The sequence below is a fragment of the Dendronephthya gigantea genome, unplaced genomic scaffold, assembly GCF_004324835.1.
Source record: "Dendronephthya gigantea isolate DGI-Jeju-01 unplaced genomic scaffold, DenGig_1.0 000089F, whole genome shotgun sequence".
Taxonomy (NCBI): Eukaryota; Metazoa; Cnidaria; class Anthozoa; order Malacalcyonacea; family Nephtheidae; genus Dendronephthya; species Dendronephthya gigantea.
The window spans coordinates 548,109-562,151 of NW_021163099.1; the positions used below are offsets into that span (position 1 = coordinate 548,109).

General features: G+C 33.8%; 1 protein-coding gene across 1 annotated transcript; it reads left to right on the forward strand.

Annotated features, from left to right (window-relative positions):
- The first annotated feature begins 8,047 nt into the window (after window positions 1-8,047).
- LOC114533316 (neuronal acetylcholine receptor subunit alpha-10-like) lies at window positions 8,048-13,250 on the forward strand. Its single transcript, XM_028554825.1, has 7 exons — window positions 8,048-8,128; window positions 8,283-8,392; window positions 8,910-9,111; window positions 9,827-10,076; window positions 10,693-10,886; window positions 12,320-12,428; window positions 12,989-13,250. Exons 1-7 carry the CDS (start codon window positions 8,048-8,050, stop codon window positions 13,222-13,224), a joined length of 1,182 nt encoding a protein of 393 aa, XP_028410626.1. The 3' UTR covers window positions 13,225-13,250.
- The last annotated feature ends 793 nt before the right edge of the window (window positions 13,251-14,043 follow it).

Consider the following 14,043-nt stretch of genomic DNA (forward strand, 5'->3'; position numbering starts at 1 on the left):
TAATTTGTTTTGATTTTTTTTCTATTGGCCTATTTTTATCACTGTATATTATTCTTTTTGTTCCCATACAAAAACATGACATTGTGTTCACACCTATTTATTTTCATACTAACTCTCCTGACGAAGGCCACAGGTCGTAACGTACGCGTCGAGAAGTGTTTTGTCTATCTTAGGCAGTTGCTATACCACATTAATTTTGATGCTAATTTAGTGTGTTGAGAGTTAGACATGTTAAGTATGACATTAATGCACATCGCAACTGGAAGTGTTTGCAACCCAGCTTTCGACAATACACAATCATAGTCTTTTTCGGAGTAAATTGTCATTAATACTCTTTTTTGTACCTTTTCCATTCTGTTTCTCTCTGCATGCCCATGTCATACTTGTTACATACAGTGGCGTAGCCAGCCTGGTGATTTAGTCATGGTATGCAAATTTTATGCTATTATCGTTATTGTTTTTGTTAGAAATTCATTGTTTTCACAAAGGTTCAATATGGTCAGTTTTTCTCTCCACTTAAGATGGTCATCGATCCATACACCAAGTAATTTAAATGAAGCGACTTTTCCAAGGTTGTATCATTGTAGACGAGTACAGGAAAGTCCTATTCTTACGGAAGTCTAACAGCATTTCTTAAGATTTAATTCCATTTTTTGTGTAGGGGCAAACTATCCATAATTTTAATAACATTTTCAGGTGTACTTCCAATTTGCGATCCTAAGATATGGGCACTTACGATAATGACTTCTGAAAGTGTTGTATCGTCCATAAATAGGGTAAGGTCTACATCATTGCCGTCAAAACGAGGCAATTTAAAAACAACAAAGTTGACAAATTCAAACGAGATTATTTTGGCAATTAATTTTAAAACAATCTCATTAACGAATGACCCGGATAAAATGTAGATGTAGGATGAATGGAGGAGACATGTATTTGTTACGGTGGCCAACAGGCATGCACCGCCGATAACTAGGAAAGTAAGAAGTGAACATGGCCCAGGGGTCACAACGGAAATTAAAAACTTGATGCATCGTAGGGCTCTTTGAAAAGAAAGGCAGTAAAAACTGGATCAAAACAAATCCACATAATCCTTTCAGAATGCAAGAAACGAGCTTAACAATACGAAAAAAGGAGTAAAGGCAACTATTTTACAAACACTATATTAACAACTGCGAAAACTAAACAAAGCAGATGTGGAAAACAATCAATGAAATTACTAATGAAAATACAAAATCGACCATTATTTCTGACGTTAAGCCAAAGTTTACAGATGCTCCATCCATATCAAATACCTTCAATACTTATTTCAACGAAATTGGAACCAATTTAGCTAGTAATCTGGAAAAATCTGGAGGCATATCTCGCCAACTGTAACTCACATTTCCAGATGCAAAATGTTACTGTAATAGACTTTCACAAAATCCTATCCTCTATTGATGTTTCTAAATCAACAGGATATGAAATAAATCTTACAAACTTTTAAAAAAGGCTCACCTGATATAATAGGATATTCACTCTCAATAATATTCAAAACGTCTATAAATACAAACATATTTCCAAATGATTTCCGACTGATTGCAGTAACTACAGACTAATTTCAATCTTATCAAGGATCGCTAAAATAATTATGATCAAAAAGCTTATCACTCAACAGCTGAACGTATCAAGAAAAAAAAGAAATACTGGTACAACAACAACCTGGTTTTAGAAAATCACACTGCACTCAGACTCCCACCTCAATATAACAAATCAATGGTTTTTCAACATGAATGTGTTGATCATAGTATTTTGCTAAGGAAACTTTACCATTATGGAATAAGAGGAAAACCTTTCAAATTGTTCCAGTCTTATCTCTCTAATATGGCAAAAATTTGTAAAGTTATATCAAACATTATCCGATAAAAGAATCGTAAAACGTGGCGTACCACAGGGCTCAAATCTCGGGCCATTACTATTTTTATTGTACATAAACGATCTTTCAAATAAACCTTTTCAGCATGCATGCAAATTAATTTAACTTAAGCCTAGATCAATGAAACTTAACTATTTGTCATTTCAGACCATGTGATTTGAAATGGGTTAATTTGCATACAAGCTGAAAAGGTCTATTGCTTGTGGACATCAGCTGTTAGCATGTTTATCCAACTAATTGATTAATTAATTAATTAATTGATTTATTGTAAACCATACAGCATTTCACACTTTCCTTTTGAGGAATTCAATATATTTTTGTAATTAATTGATCTGCAACATTGCACTGTTGCACATTGCATCACGCAATCTATTTTAAAAAACGTCTTTGGTCATTAAATTAATTTTGCAATGTGAAGCCTAAAACCTGGGAAAAATAGGTTTCGGTATAGTAATTAATTGCACAAAAAAGCGAATCTTATACCCAGACAACTTTAATGTTGATTATTAGACAATTGGGAGAGGATAATATGTTTCATGAATATGGACGGTTCTAGCTTGTATTAATATAGACCTTTTTGCATGGTATATTTTATAATAATTTAAGCACGATGCACACACAAATACATTACATCCTCAAAGGAAGTTTTGATGTAACCCTCAATGTCAATTTTAAATTCTTCCCGTCTGATAGTATATGGAAGGTTAAGAAAATCTGCAGCTGAAGACAAATGATCCCGCATTACGAGGCCTTGCATGCGTAAACTTTTCTTACCAAAAGCAATGGAGCCGGTGAAAATGTCCTAGTGGAAAAAGTTCTATATAAAGTTGGGATTAAAAACTTCCCTTCCCTGCAAACATCCCGTTCCGGCTCTCATTTGAACAGCCCTTTAGCTACTGGTATTTCACTCAGTGGCTTTTCTCGTGAGTCTCAACATTACCACAGTCAAATATACCGAAAAATGCTATACTTGGCCATGGTCCAATATACCGAAAAGCGGTATACTCTACAGAATGCATATTATTTTATCACAAGTGTAATTGAGATTATTTTTGTGTCCTCAAATATTCTCCAAAATGTTCACGCGGCATGCAAACGTGGCGTCAAATTTCATGTTTTTTTCATTGTTCTGAAGATGTGTTAAGGCGGGTTTATTCTGAAATTTCAAGCGATGCAAAACTAAAGTTAATGTCTCCCTAATCGATCCTTAATATTTTAAAATATATATAAAAACACGGGAAATAAACGAAAAGTTTTTATATTAATTTGGATTTAAACCCGAGCAATTCATTGTTCTATTGTATTGCTCTCCATAACTTTGAATATATGGGAAACTTTTTTCGTCACTTTTCTTAGCAAACTTAAATTCTCATTCCCCTTACGAAAGTAAGATATCTAAAAAAGCAATAAAGCCAACTTGATAAAATTTTCATGTTTGACTTTTTGCTCGGACAATTGGCTCGGACGCGAACCTAAAAGTCTTGTATTCCGTTTAGTGTAAGTAAAATAGTGACTGCTCAATTCAGATAGATCGGATCGAGAAGTTTTTTAATCATTCTAGTTCAGTTACGAGGCAAGAAAATTTAGAACAAAATAAAACCAATTCCATCCTTTTATAGTTAAAACCTAGTTTGTTATCGTGTTCTTAAAAATCTACTATTTTAATTTCCACCATTCGATATGTCTGGTCTTTTTAACTGTAGTGATTGAAGACTCCTACAAGAGTGTTTTTTCACTCAGAACAAGTCGGCTTGCAATCTGGGATAAAAATATTTTTATATTTTTCAAGATAAAAATAAAAAACATTTTTGTGCAAGTCCACTTAAAGTGCTCTATTTTTGCAATTGTTGCATGAAGCGTTTCCTAATTATCGTTAACAATTTTCTCAAGAGGCTAGTGTAATAATTTGTATAGCTTTTATAAAGAAGATAACAACTTGCAATTGCGTATGTTATTTCGCGCTTCCGTTACCGGAAGGGGCGTAGCCAGCCTGACGATTTTGTCCCGGTATGTAAATTTCGAGTTATTATGATTATTCATGTCTTTATAGAAATCTACTGTTTTTACTGTCAGTGAACACCGAAATATTAACATAGCGGGACAAATCGACAGGCTGGCTACGGTACTGGTTACCGATGAACGTAAATAAATTATGATTATTTCGTGCTGGAGTTATTAACAATTCAATGTTATCCTAATTTACAAGCTCGATAATAAAAATAACACTGAAATTAGCATAAATGTACATCTGCCAATGCTCCTAGATCCGCTCAGTCTCCATGACAAATGTAATCGCCTATTTCGTTAATTCTATTTTAAACGACGCTAGACGAAATTACAATTGACCGTGTTAAAGCTAGCTGATTGTATTCATATTCGTTGCGAATTGCAGAGTTTGAAATTTGGTCAAGAAGACTATGACAGTCAGGGAAATATCGCTATTTACCATACTGTGTCTCTTCATGCTTACTTTCAGTAGAGCGGCTGTGTCAAAAGGTAATTTATTATTGCATGAGCAATATGTGCAATAACATTTTAGCGAAGTTTATATCGTAGTAAGGTTATTAGGTAGACTGCCGCGTCAATAAACGCTTCTCGTTGATGGTTGCCCTTCTCTAAACTAATTTCTAACCCTATAGACATGTATACTAATGTTATTCATATTATAATGAGGTTTTAATGCTGTAACGTTCTTGCTGTCTATGACCAGCATCTTTTTAACTATTTAATAATGAGTAGAATTTACATTTTACGAGTTCACTCGATGTGTGGATTTTCCCGTTGGAAATTGGACCTTGAGTTATCGCCAGAAATTTGTCAATTAGACCGCAAGTTATCGCATTGTCATTTACCTGAAATTAATCGACCAAGAAACAGAATGAACGCATACATGTGAAAGAAGTGAAATGCAGAAAATGTTATCATGCGTTGAGATAATATACTTGGCTGTGAGCTGACTTTGATGTCAATTTATAATGACTGTTATCGCGGCATAGTTTATAGAGAGAACAGCTCGATTTTTTGCCTGGTAAAGATGCAATAACTCAGCGTATGTTATCAAGGCGAAGCGAGTGGCGGATTCAGGGTTAGTCAGAATAAATTACTACAGCTCAAAATCGTAATCGGATTGGCAATTTTTTATTTAAGATATTCTGTAGAAGTAACTTATTGCGTTGTTATTAATATTCTGCCTAACCCTAGATCCGCCGCTTGGTAAAATTACCACAAACTTTGGAATTTTGAACATCGATCTTTGTCAAATCGCTTTGTATAATATAATATATTGTAAAGAAAGGAGTATTAGTCAAAACACATGCATTTCTTCTAATTTATATTTGTTTGCACTTAACGTATAGCGTGCAGGATGCACTACGCCTAGAGGTCTTAATCAACTGCGAATCAGCGTATATAAGTTGAAAACAAAAATGCATTTTAAAGTAAAGTAAATATTTGAAACGGTTTAGCCGATAACCAACAACAGATCCGAACAATAATTTTAATGTTGAATGAATAATTAAACAATTTGCAGGGATAACTGAACTTATTTACATGCATGCATATACAGGGTGTCTAAAAAAACGTAACACTTAAATATGCAAAAATATTAATATTGTTCTGGTTTGCACCATAGTTCGGCTAAAATGACTTTTAGCATTAATTTTTAAATGAAGGATTAAGAGCCATTTTCAATTCCCAGAGGTGCTTATCCATTGCGCTTTAGAGCTGTATTAATGTTCTTGCATATTTAATAAGTGGTTGCGTTTTTTTTGAGACACCCTGTAGTGTACAGGATACACAAAATACATGAAACAGGTACCGGGCAAGTCATGACTCATGAAATGCAGGTCGGTAAGTGGTGATTTCAAGATGTGGGCTCAACGAGGTTCAGTTTTCAATTCATTATTTAGGTCAGTGTCGCTCTATTCGACAAAGACAACATGGCGATTGTTTTTATTTTATGAAACAACTACACAATCTAATACAGATACAGCTCGATCATGAACAAACACAACTATACAAAAACTAATAAAATGGATAGTAATATAAAAAAATGACACACTTATCGATGCAGACGACGCCACTTAGCTGTTCAAATAATAAAAATATATAGTTGTTGAATATTTAATATTTAAGTTTTGCATCATAAGAACAGCATTGTATTATAGCAATAGCTAAAAGAAAATAATGGTGATTGAAAATTACCATTGGTAAATAAAAAATTATCGCGTTGCATGCATGGGAGAACACATTTTCATGTATTTTTAAGCTTGTAAAATGCGATGTAAAAAAGCAAGTTAGAACCTTTTCGAGCCAGATCTGATGTAGACATTATTTTGCCGATACCCGCCTGCAACCGCAATACGTGAACTGTAAGGTACCTAATATCTAGGTGAGGTACCTAGTACCAAATTTTCGATGGTTTAACATCGATAAAATTCATGATGTCAGTTTTGGACGTGGAAAAACATGACTTCTCAATTGTGAGTTACATAGAAAAAAATTTTAATGATTCCCTAGTATTCTTATCTAAGAGGTAACCCAAAGTTAGCGCCAAGTCGCGCATGCTTTGCAGGAACCACACAGCCATGTTGGTGCTCACGTGTTTAGGACGCACGGCCGAGTAAGTGGTGGCATAAAATACTTACTCTAAAAATTATGATGATTTTACTGCAACTGTATATAAGGTGTGTTTCCAAATGCTCGAATTAATGACGGAAATGGCTTGTGTTTCACAGAGCAATTAGGTTGTGAACTTTTTTCAGGTATGATATTATACAGTCAAGCTGCGCACGAGTTCTGCTTAAAACAACATACCGATATCTCAGGTTTTTGGGCACGAACTTTGGGTCTTTTTCATACCAATTATTGTTTCGAATCTGCATGAAAAAAAATTATTTTAATCCTGGAAACAAAGAAAAAACTGATAATCACAACTGGAAAAGTTAAGTTCAACAGCGGAGTTCCAACTTCTCGTGCTTAAGATCAACAATTAGACTTTGTTAAGAATTGCCGTGGATAAAAGAATCTTTTCCGCTCAATATTGGGCTCGGAGTATCGTTTTTCGTACTGGAAATCAGCCTTTAGTAAAAAGGTGTATTATTATAAAGTCAAAGTATGTATAAATTCAAAGGCTATTTGGAGCATCTGAAACGAGATATGAATCATAAAATAAGTCACAACACTCAATAATATATAATTATTCATTATATCATTCTGAAGTTACCTTTGAAAAAATATCTTGAACTTGAAAATAACTTCAAAAAGAAGTTGAACTTAGTCGCTGACAGACATACGGACTATGGTACCAATTTTGTCTCGCCTGATCATTTTTTATATCATTTTTTTATTATGGACATTTTGTGCATCAGCACCTGATGCCGCAAAAACCGACCGTAAACACAAAATTGTTTATAACAAACTTTTTAAATTGGAATAAAAATTTCTTATTTTTTTCAGCCAACGACGAAGAATTCAAGCTGGTTGACTTTTTGTTTAACCAAAGTCGCTATGATAAACGAATACTACCTTCTATTGGCTTAAATTCGCCAACAAATGTCAGCGTTAGCTTGACAATATATCGAATTGAGGATTTGGTAAGCTATTAATTATGACGCTTAGATATAGTCATTTAAGTTTTCTGTGTATAGAATTTCTTTGTGCGTACGATTTTTATTTCATATTCCACACGAATTTTTTTCTTTTATACATAAATATCTTAGAAAAGCTCATTAAGTTTGCAAAGTTTAAATGTTATATATTTATAGGACATCTGATACATGACTTGTAATTATATAATCACACCGCTATACTTTTTTGTTATGTATCATGGTCTTACTCGACAATTGAAAAACCTTGAATTGTCAAAATCTATGAGTGAGGTAGTGTGTATGTTTTTATTCTCTCTCTCCACCAATTATAGACCGGAAATATTCTTGTTATTCTTTTTGATATAGGTGGAAAAGAACCAAGAACTTGTCACACACGCAGTACTTCACTTGGTAACCATTGTTAACTACTGACTAGTGTTTCTTCGTTGTATAATTTATTAAGAAAAATAAGTTATATAATAACGTTAAAAATTAAAGCAATTTCATTGGTCGAGAGCTATCTTCTATAATAAGACAGACGCAGGGAATGACGTCACGGAAAATGTTAACGAATTTGATCAGTTATCGCTTGTTTATTTTAACAATTTGCTTTAACAATTTCCAAAGTGTTCGAGAGAACAAAAACGAACTATTTTTCTGGTTAATTTCGGATAATTTTTCGCCCCGGTGGCTCGTTGCCAATTTTTTGTTCTTATCAGAAGTGACATCATACTGTGTATACATAAGTGAACAAAAAACGGTTCAGTGTTATTTATTTATAGACCTGGAAAGATCCGCATTTAAAATGGAAACCCCTAGAGTTTGGTGGAATTAAAGAAATTGTAATAAGTGCCAAAAATATATGGCTACCTGACATTGCACTTTATAACAGGTATATATATATCTATATTGATATAGTCCTTCCCGAAAAAAGGTCCACACAAATATATATTGTCTGAACTTTTTTGGGAAAGACTGCATATATAAAAATGGTCTGTAGTCATTTAGTATACACCCTACCATTGTCTATCACAAATCCTACATTCTGATTGGCTACTCAACCATTGTCTATTCGTGATGGTGCACGCTTGGGAAAATTTCGCTCGCGCGACCGTATAAAATTGAATTATTTTTCGGTGTAATTGCGGTGTATCGATTATTTTCTCGAAATTAATATATTTAGGTAAGGGGTGCATACTAAAACAATTAGACAACTCGCCTTCGTTGTCTATGAGCGAATAGTCAACGAAGGCGAAGCCTGAGTTAACTATTCGCTCATAGCCTGAGTTAACCATTCGCTAATCGGACTCGTTGTCTAATTGTTAAATGGGGTTCGGTATAGTTTTCATCCTCGCGATATTTTATTCCTCAGGTCTTTAACTATAATAAATATTCTTCGCCTAATTTAGTGATCACCAGTTTCGTCCCTTGAAACTGAGTGTTGTTCGACCAACAGTATATTATGATGGAGACGTTTCTGGTAGTATTCCTATTATGCCAAAAACCACATGCAAAGTTAACGTAGAAGATTATCCGATGGACACACAGAAATGTAACATGGTATTTGGTTCGCTGACACATCATTCGATAGAGATACGAATAAAGAGCTTGGTAGGCATTATCAATAGAAGATGATTACCAATAATATTTTTTCACCAACTGCATAAAATTTTCCGTTATACACAATGGAGGGAAATTATCTTGAATCATAAGGCCGTATTTTGAAATTTAAACGACATTATTCTAAGTTCAGCATATAAAAGCAATTGATTGATGTCGTAAGGAAGTAATACAAAATGAATAAATTTAAAATTTTCGTTAACTGGGTTTAAGCAATTGGTATATTTAATCAAAAGTGTAGCGTTACAATGGTTAAGTTTTTGCATGAATGACAGTATTGCTGAGTGGGTAGAAACCGTAGCAGACACAGTGAGTCGCATCATTTGTGGTTAGACGCATCATTACTTTCCGTGTTGATGGAAATCATCCTTTCCATCCCTTCTTTCTATGTAGTTTTCGCGTTTTAATATTTCATAAACGAGTGCGAGTGTTTTACCGGGGTTTCCAAACACGTGAAAATAATTGAATTCACAAGACTGTTCACCAAGCGATTTTTATTGTTCTCGAGAGTTTGTAAAACACGAAAGGCAATGAAAACACGAGGCCGGTACGGCCGAGTGGTTTTTATTGTCTTGAGTGTTATTTATTTTTCTGTGTAAGCGTTTATTACTTTTCTAACACTCGAAGTAAATGTTTTTGGGCACGCATGCAGTATTAATCTCAAGTTCTCTACTGTAACGGTTTAATGAAATCCATTGTTTTTCAGAAGAAGAAATTTGATCTGAAATCATACATAATAAATGGTCAATGGAAAATTATTGGGACTTCGTTGGAAGAGAAATTGGCGCCGTTACATAACAGTTCAGAGAACTTTTACCAAGTAGTATTCACTCTTAATCTTCGCCGCCGTGTTCTGTACTACATGATGTACTTGATCATACCTGGCACCTTGATTGCTCTCTTAGCTTCAATCATATTTGTCCTTCCTCAAGATTGTAGTGAACGGATCACTGTCGGTGAGTGAGAATTCTTATATCTATTTCGAAAGTAAATTTACAATCAGAATAAAAAGCGAAGTGACATGGGAAAACGGAGTAATTACTGCATGCATTGATGCGTCGGCTTTTTCAAACTGTAAAAATAATTGCGGACATTATTGTACTGTATATTATCAGATAATTGTTGAGCGGAAAAAATGCAATATCCCCCTAAAGGTAATTTTAAACTACGTGTATTCATAGCCTTAGCTAGAAAGAACATTACAAAGCTAGTAAAACTGGGAAGTTAGGTTGTGAAATATTCAAAATGTTGAAAATGTTTGTATTAAATTAGTTATTATAAAAGCGAAAATGGGCTGCCAATTTAAAAAAATTTCTGTATGGTAGCTTGTACATAGTAGGATCATTACTATATTAACTCTTAAAGATATCGTATATGCATGTATACCAAAAGATCACGAGCTTGCAATAGACACTTCCCGATTTTGTTCTCGGGCAATGAGAACCATCCCACTAACAATATATTACATAGCCTGCCTCGTTTTTAAGCTTTTGTTCTGTTTTCACTAAAGTAAATTCGGAAAGTGTCTATTGAGTCTATTTCGAAGTTAAAAATAATATTTTATAATGATAGGAATGGCAATTCTTGTCGCCCTGTCGTTTTTCTTCTTGTTGGTGTCAGAAAACATGCCAGCAACAGGAAGCATTTCAGCCATTGCAGGATATTATGCCGTAACAATGGTTCAAATGGCTATATCTTTCTTCCTTAACGTTCTTATTTTACGATTCCATCACATGACCGAGGAAAAAGTTCCAAATTGGATCAAGGTGAGGATAAGTGTTTATAGTTTTGATAGTGAATAAAACAATTACGTAAAATATTACCCAAAACATATTTGAAAGTATATTATTTGTACTACAACCTTTTTCACTCTTTTCCTACCCCACGTCTCATCAAGTGGCGTAATACTTGGCTAAATTCGACCAGAATTTCTCCAATAATGCACAGAATTTATTGAAAAAAATAATAATTGTGACCATGCACGATGCATGGGTCTCCAAAATTTCACAATCGCTTAGATAGACATATTTGCAAAGAATCCGTTTTACTAGTTATTATTATATGAGAGAAATCATCTTACGTGGATTGCATGATATATGTAACTGGAAAGCCAGTATTCTAGTTTGCTCCAAAAAAACTTGGAATAAGAGACTGACTTGAATTTGCCATTTCCCAATCGAGCAGGGTACTGGGTCTAGTCGTGAACCGCAAAGCAACTATGGACTGTTTGGAGGGACAAATTATTTCAGACTTATATTTCCTGTCCCTCGAAATAGTCCATAGATGCTTTGCGGTTAGCAACTAGATCCAGTACCCTGCTCGATTGGGAAATAGCTAATATACAAATCATAATTTTGAAACCAATATTCACCATTCAAACATTGTATGAAATAGGAAGACAATACCCTTCTTCCTCTATAGGTGGTCAGTATTTTTTTCAAGGTGGCTCCCAACAATTTTAAAGATATTGAAAACTCATGATTTAGAATTAAAATTTTTTGAGCAAGTTTCTTGCTAAAAAAAATGAAGTTTCCCAGATTATTCACCAACATTCGAATAATAAGAAATTGTCCATAAGTATGACGTCATTGCCGTTGTTATGTTAATAATGGCGACTCAGTATGGCATTTTGCTCAAAAACCAGTTCGGTTTCCCGAATTTTTTTTATTTTATAAAAACATTTCTTACAAAAAAATGGAAAATTTGAACATGTTTGAAAAAATTCTGTTGAGGCAATATCATTACATATTAAAAAACCGAAAAATCTAAAGACGTGATTTTTCGTGATAAACATTTTTTTGCTCGACAGAATTTTTTTTAATCTTCCTCGAATTTCATAAAATAAAAATGGGGGCAATATAACTGAACTTCTTTTCGAATAAAATGCGTTAATAGATGAAATGTTGCCCATATTGAATCACCATTGTTACTATAACAACGGTAATGACGTCATACTTATGGACAATTTCTGAGTGTTAGAATGTTGGTTATTATATCTGGAAATTTTTTTTCCTTTAGCAAGAAATGTACTAAAATTTTTAATCTAAATCACAAGTTTCAATATTCTTAAAATTTCACGGAGACACCTTAAATACAAAAATATCCCTTTTGGGAAAATTAGACGTACACAACCTAGATTTTTGTAGTTGCAATTGTATTCTGTACAACTCTATCATATGTACGTGAATTTTTTTCCCAGAAATACATCTTGCATCATGGAGCCAAACTCCTTCGAATGAAATTTCGACCCAAGAATGATGGAAAAGAAAATCTGAAAGGGCGAATTAAATGGTCGGGATTAATGGAACGTATGTCCATACATTTCAATTATTAGTTTTTGCCCTACGTTGCTTAAAGAAAAATGATGTACTTGTATATTATCCTTCTATCAAATTGTCAATAAAAGCCTACGTACATGCCCTTTCTTCTTTAAGCTGTGAAGATAGTCGGGTTCCTACTTTTCACGTAAGAATATTTCCGAAATGTGAATTTAACAAAAACAGTTCCATATAGCACCAAAACAGGAGCAAATATCCTGTTAGGGGCCCTATTCCCGTAGAAAATTGTCAAAAAAAATTCCATGCAATTCTGTATTACAGTAATGCAACCGCCGAAGCTTAGATGTCATTTTTCGGACAATGCGGGAACTTCAAACAATGTCCCGCGGGTCCTTCTATTTTCTTTGGGTTTTTTGGACATCACTTTTTAAATAATAATATTGCAAATATTCGATTTCGTGGAAAAAAAACGTACATAATCTTCCCTAATCAAACCCTTTTAGTTGACTATTTCACTTAAACTTTTTGATGGGATCGATGAATTCGAATATATACTAAATATTGTAGCTATATACGCTTTTCTTCTTCAGGCTTTTGTTCAAAAATGGTAAAAAAAAAGACAAAGCGAAATCTCGACGAAATTACTATATTAAATAATTTTGACAAACCAATCAAGCATTTCTTCGAAACAAAACGAGAAATGGCAGCGAGAGATGAAGAGTGGAAAAAAGCAGCTGAGGTACTCAACAATTTCTCGCTGATTTTTCACATCCTGGGAGTAACGCTCACGTTTGGATTGCTTTTCTTGGAATATCTATTCACATAGACGCAAATTATTGGAATTCATCTACCGATTAGATTTCAGTGGCGTAGCTAGCCCGACAATTTAGTCACGCTATGCTAATATTTTGGTGATCATTGACTTTGAAAACAATGAATTTCTAAAGAAATGAATAATGATAATAACCTAAAATTTGCATAGCATGACTAAATCGTCAGGCTGGCTACGCCACTGTTAGATTTGCAGTAACAAAAAGCACCTTAAAAGAAAGTAGGTATACGACGTCGAAGAACGCATAACGGTAAAGTTGGTGAACAACAAAAAATATAAAAATAAGAAGTGTTTAAACCTTAGCAATTGTTCTCTTCTTTCACTTAGATTTCAGAGCAAAATTTGTCAATCACCTCTAAATACAGCATGCACGTGTGTAACTGCAATGTCAATATAAATAATTATACATTAGTAAATCAATTATTAATAATTGATATCAATATTTGAGTGTCTGTTTATTACACCGCTAAAGCTCTCCCTTGTACATGCAAATATCGAGTTAAATTTTTCCAGGAAATTGTTGATGATCGTACAACCAAATGAAATCATTTCAGTTATTAACACTTAGCTACAGGCTTAGATCAATAAAATATTGCAACAGGGCCGATTTTAAACTGTTGCAACTGAATTTAAAGAGCTTTATTTTATTAGAAAAACAAGTTAAACAGATAAAACGCTAAAATACACAGTCTTTAAACTTCGTGCGTTTGCATGCGAATTGCTCGGAACTTTAGTAAACCTGCCGGCTCCTTGCTGCAGAATTTGTTTTGAGAACTCAAAAGTTTATTCATCAAAAAAATTCTTCATAATGAC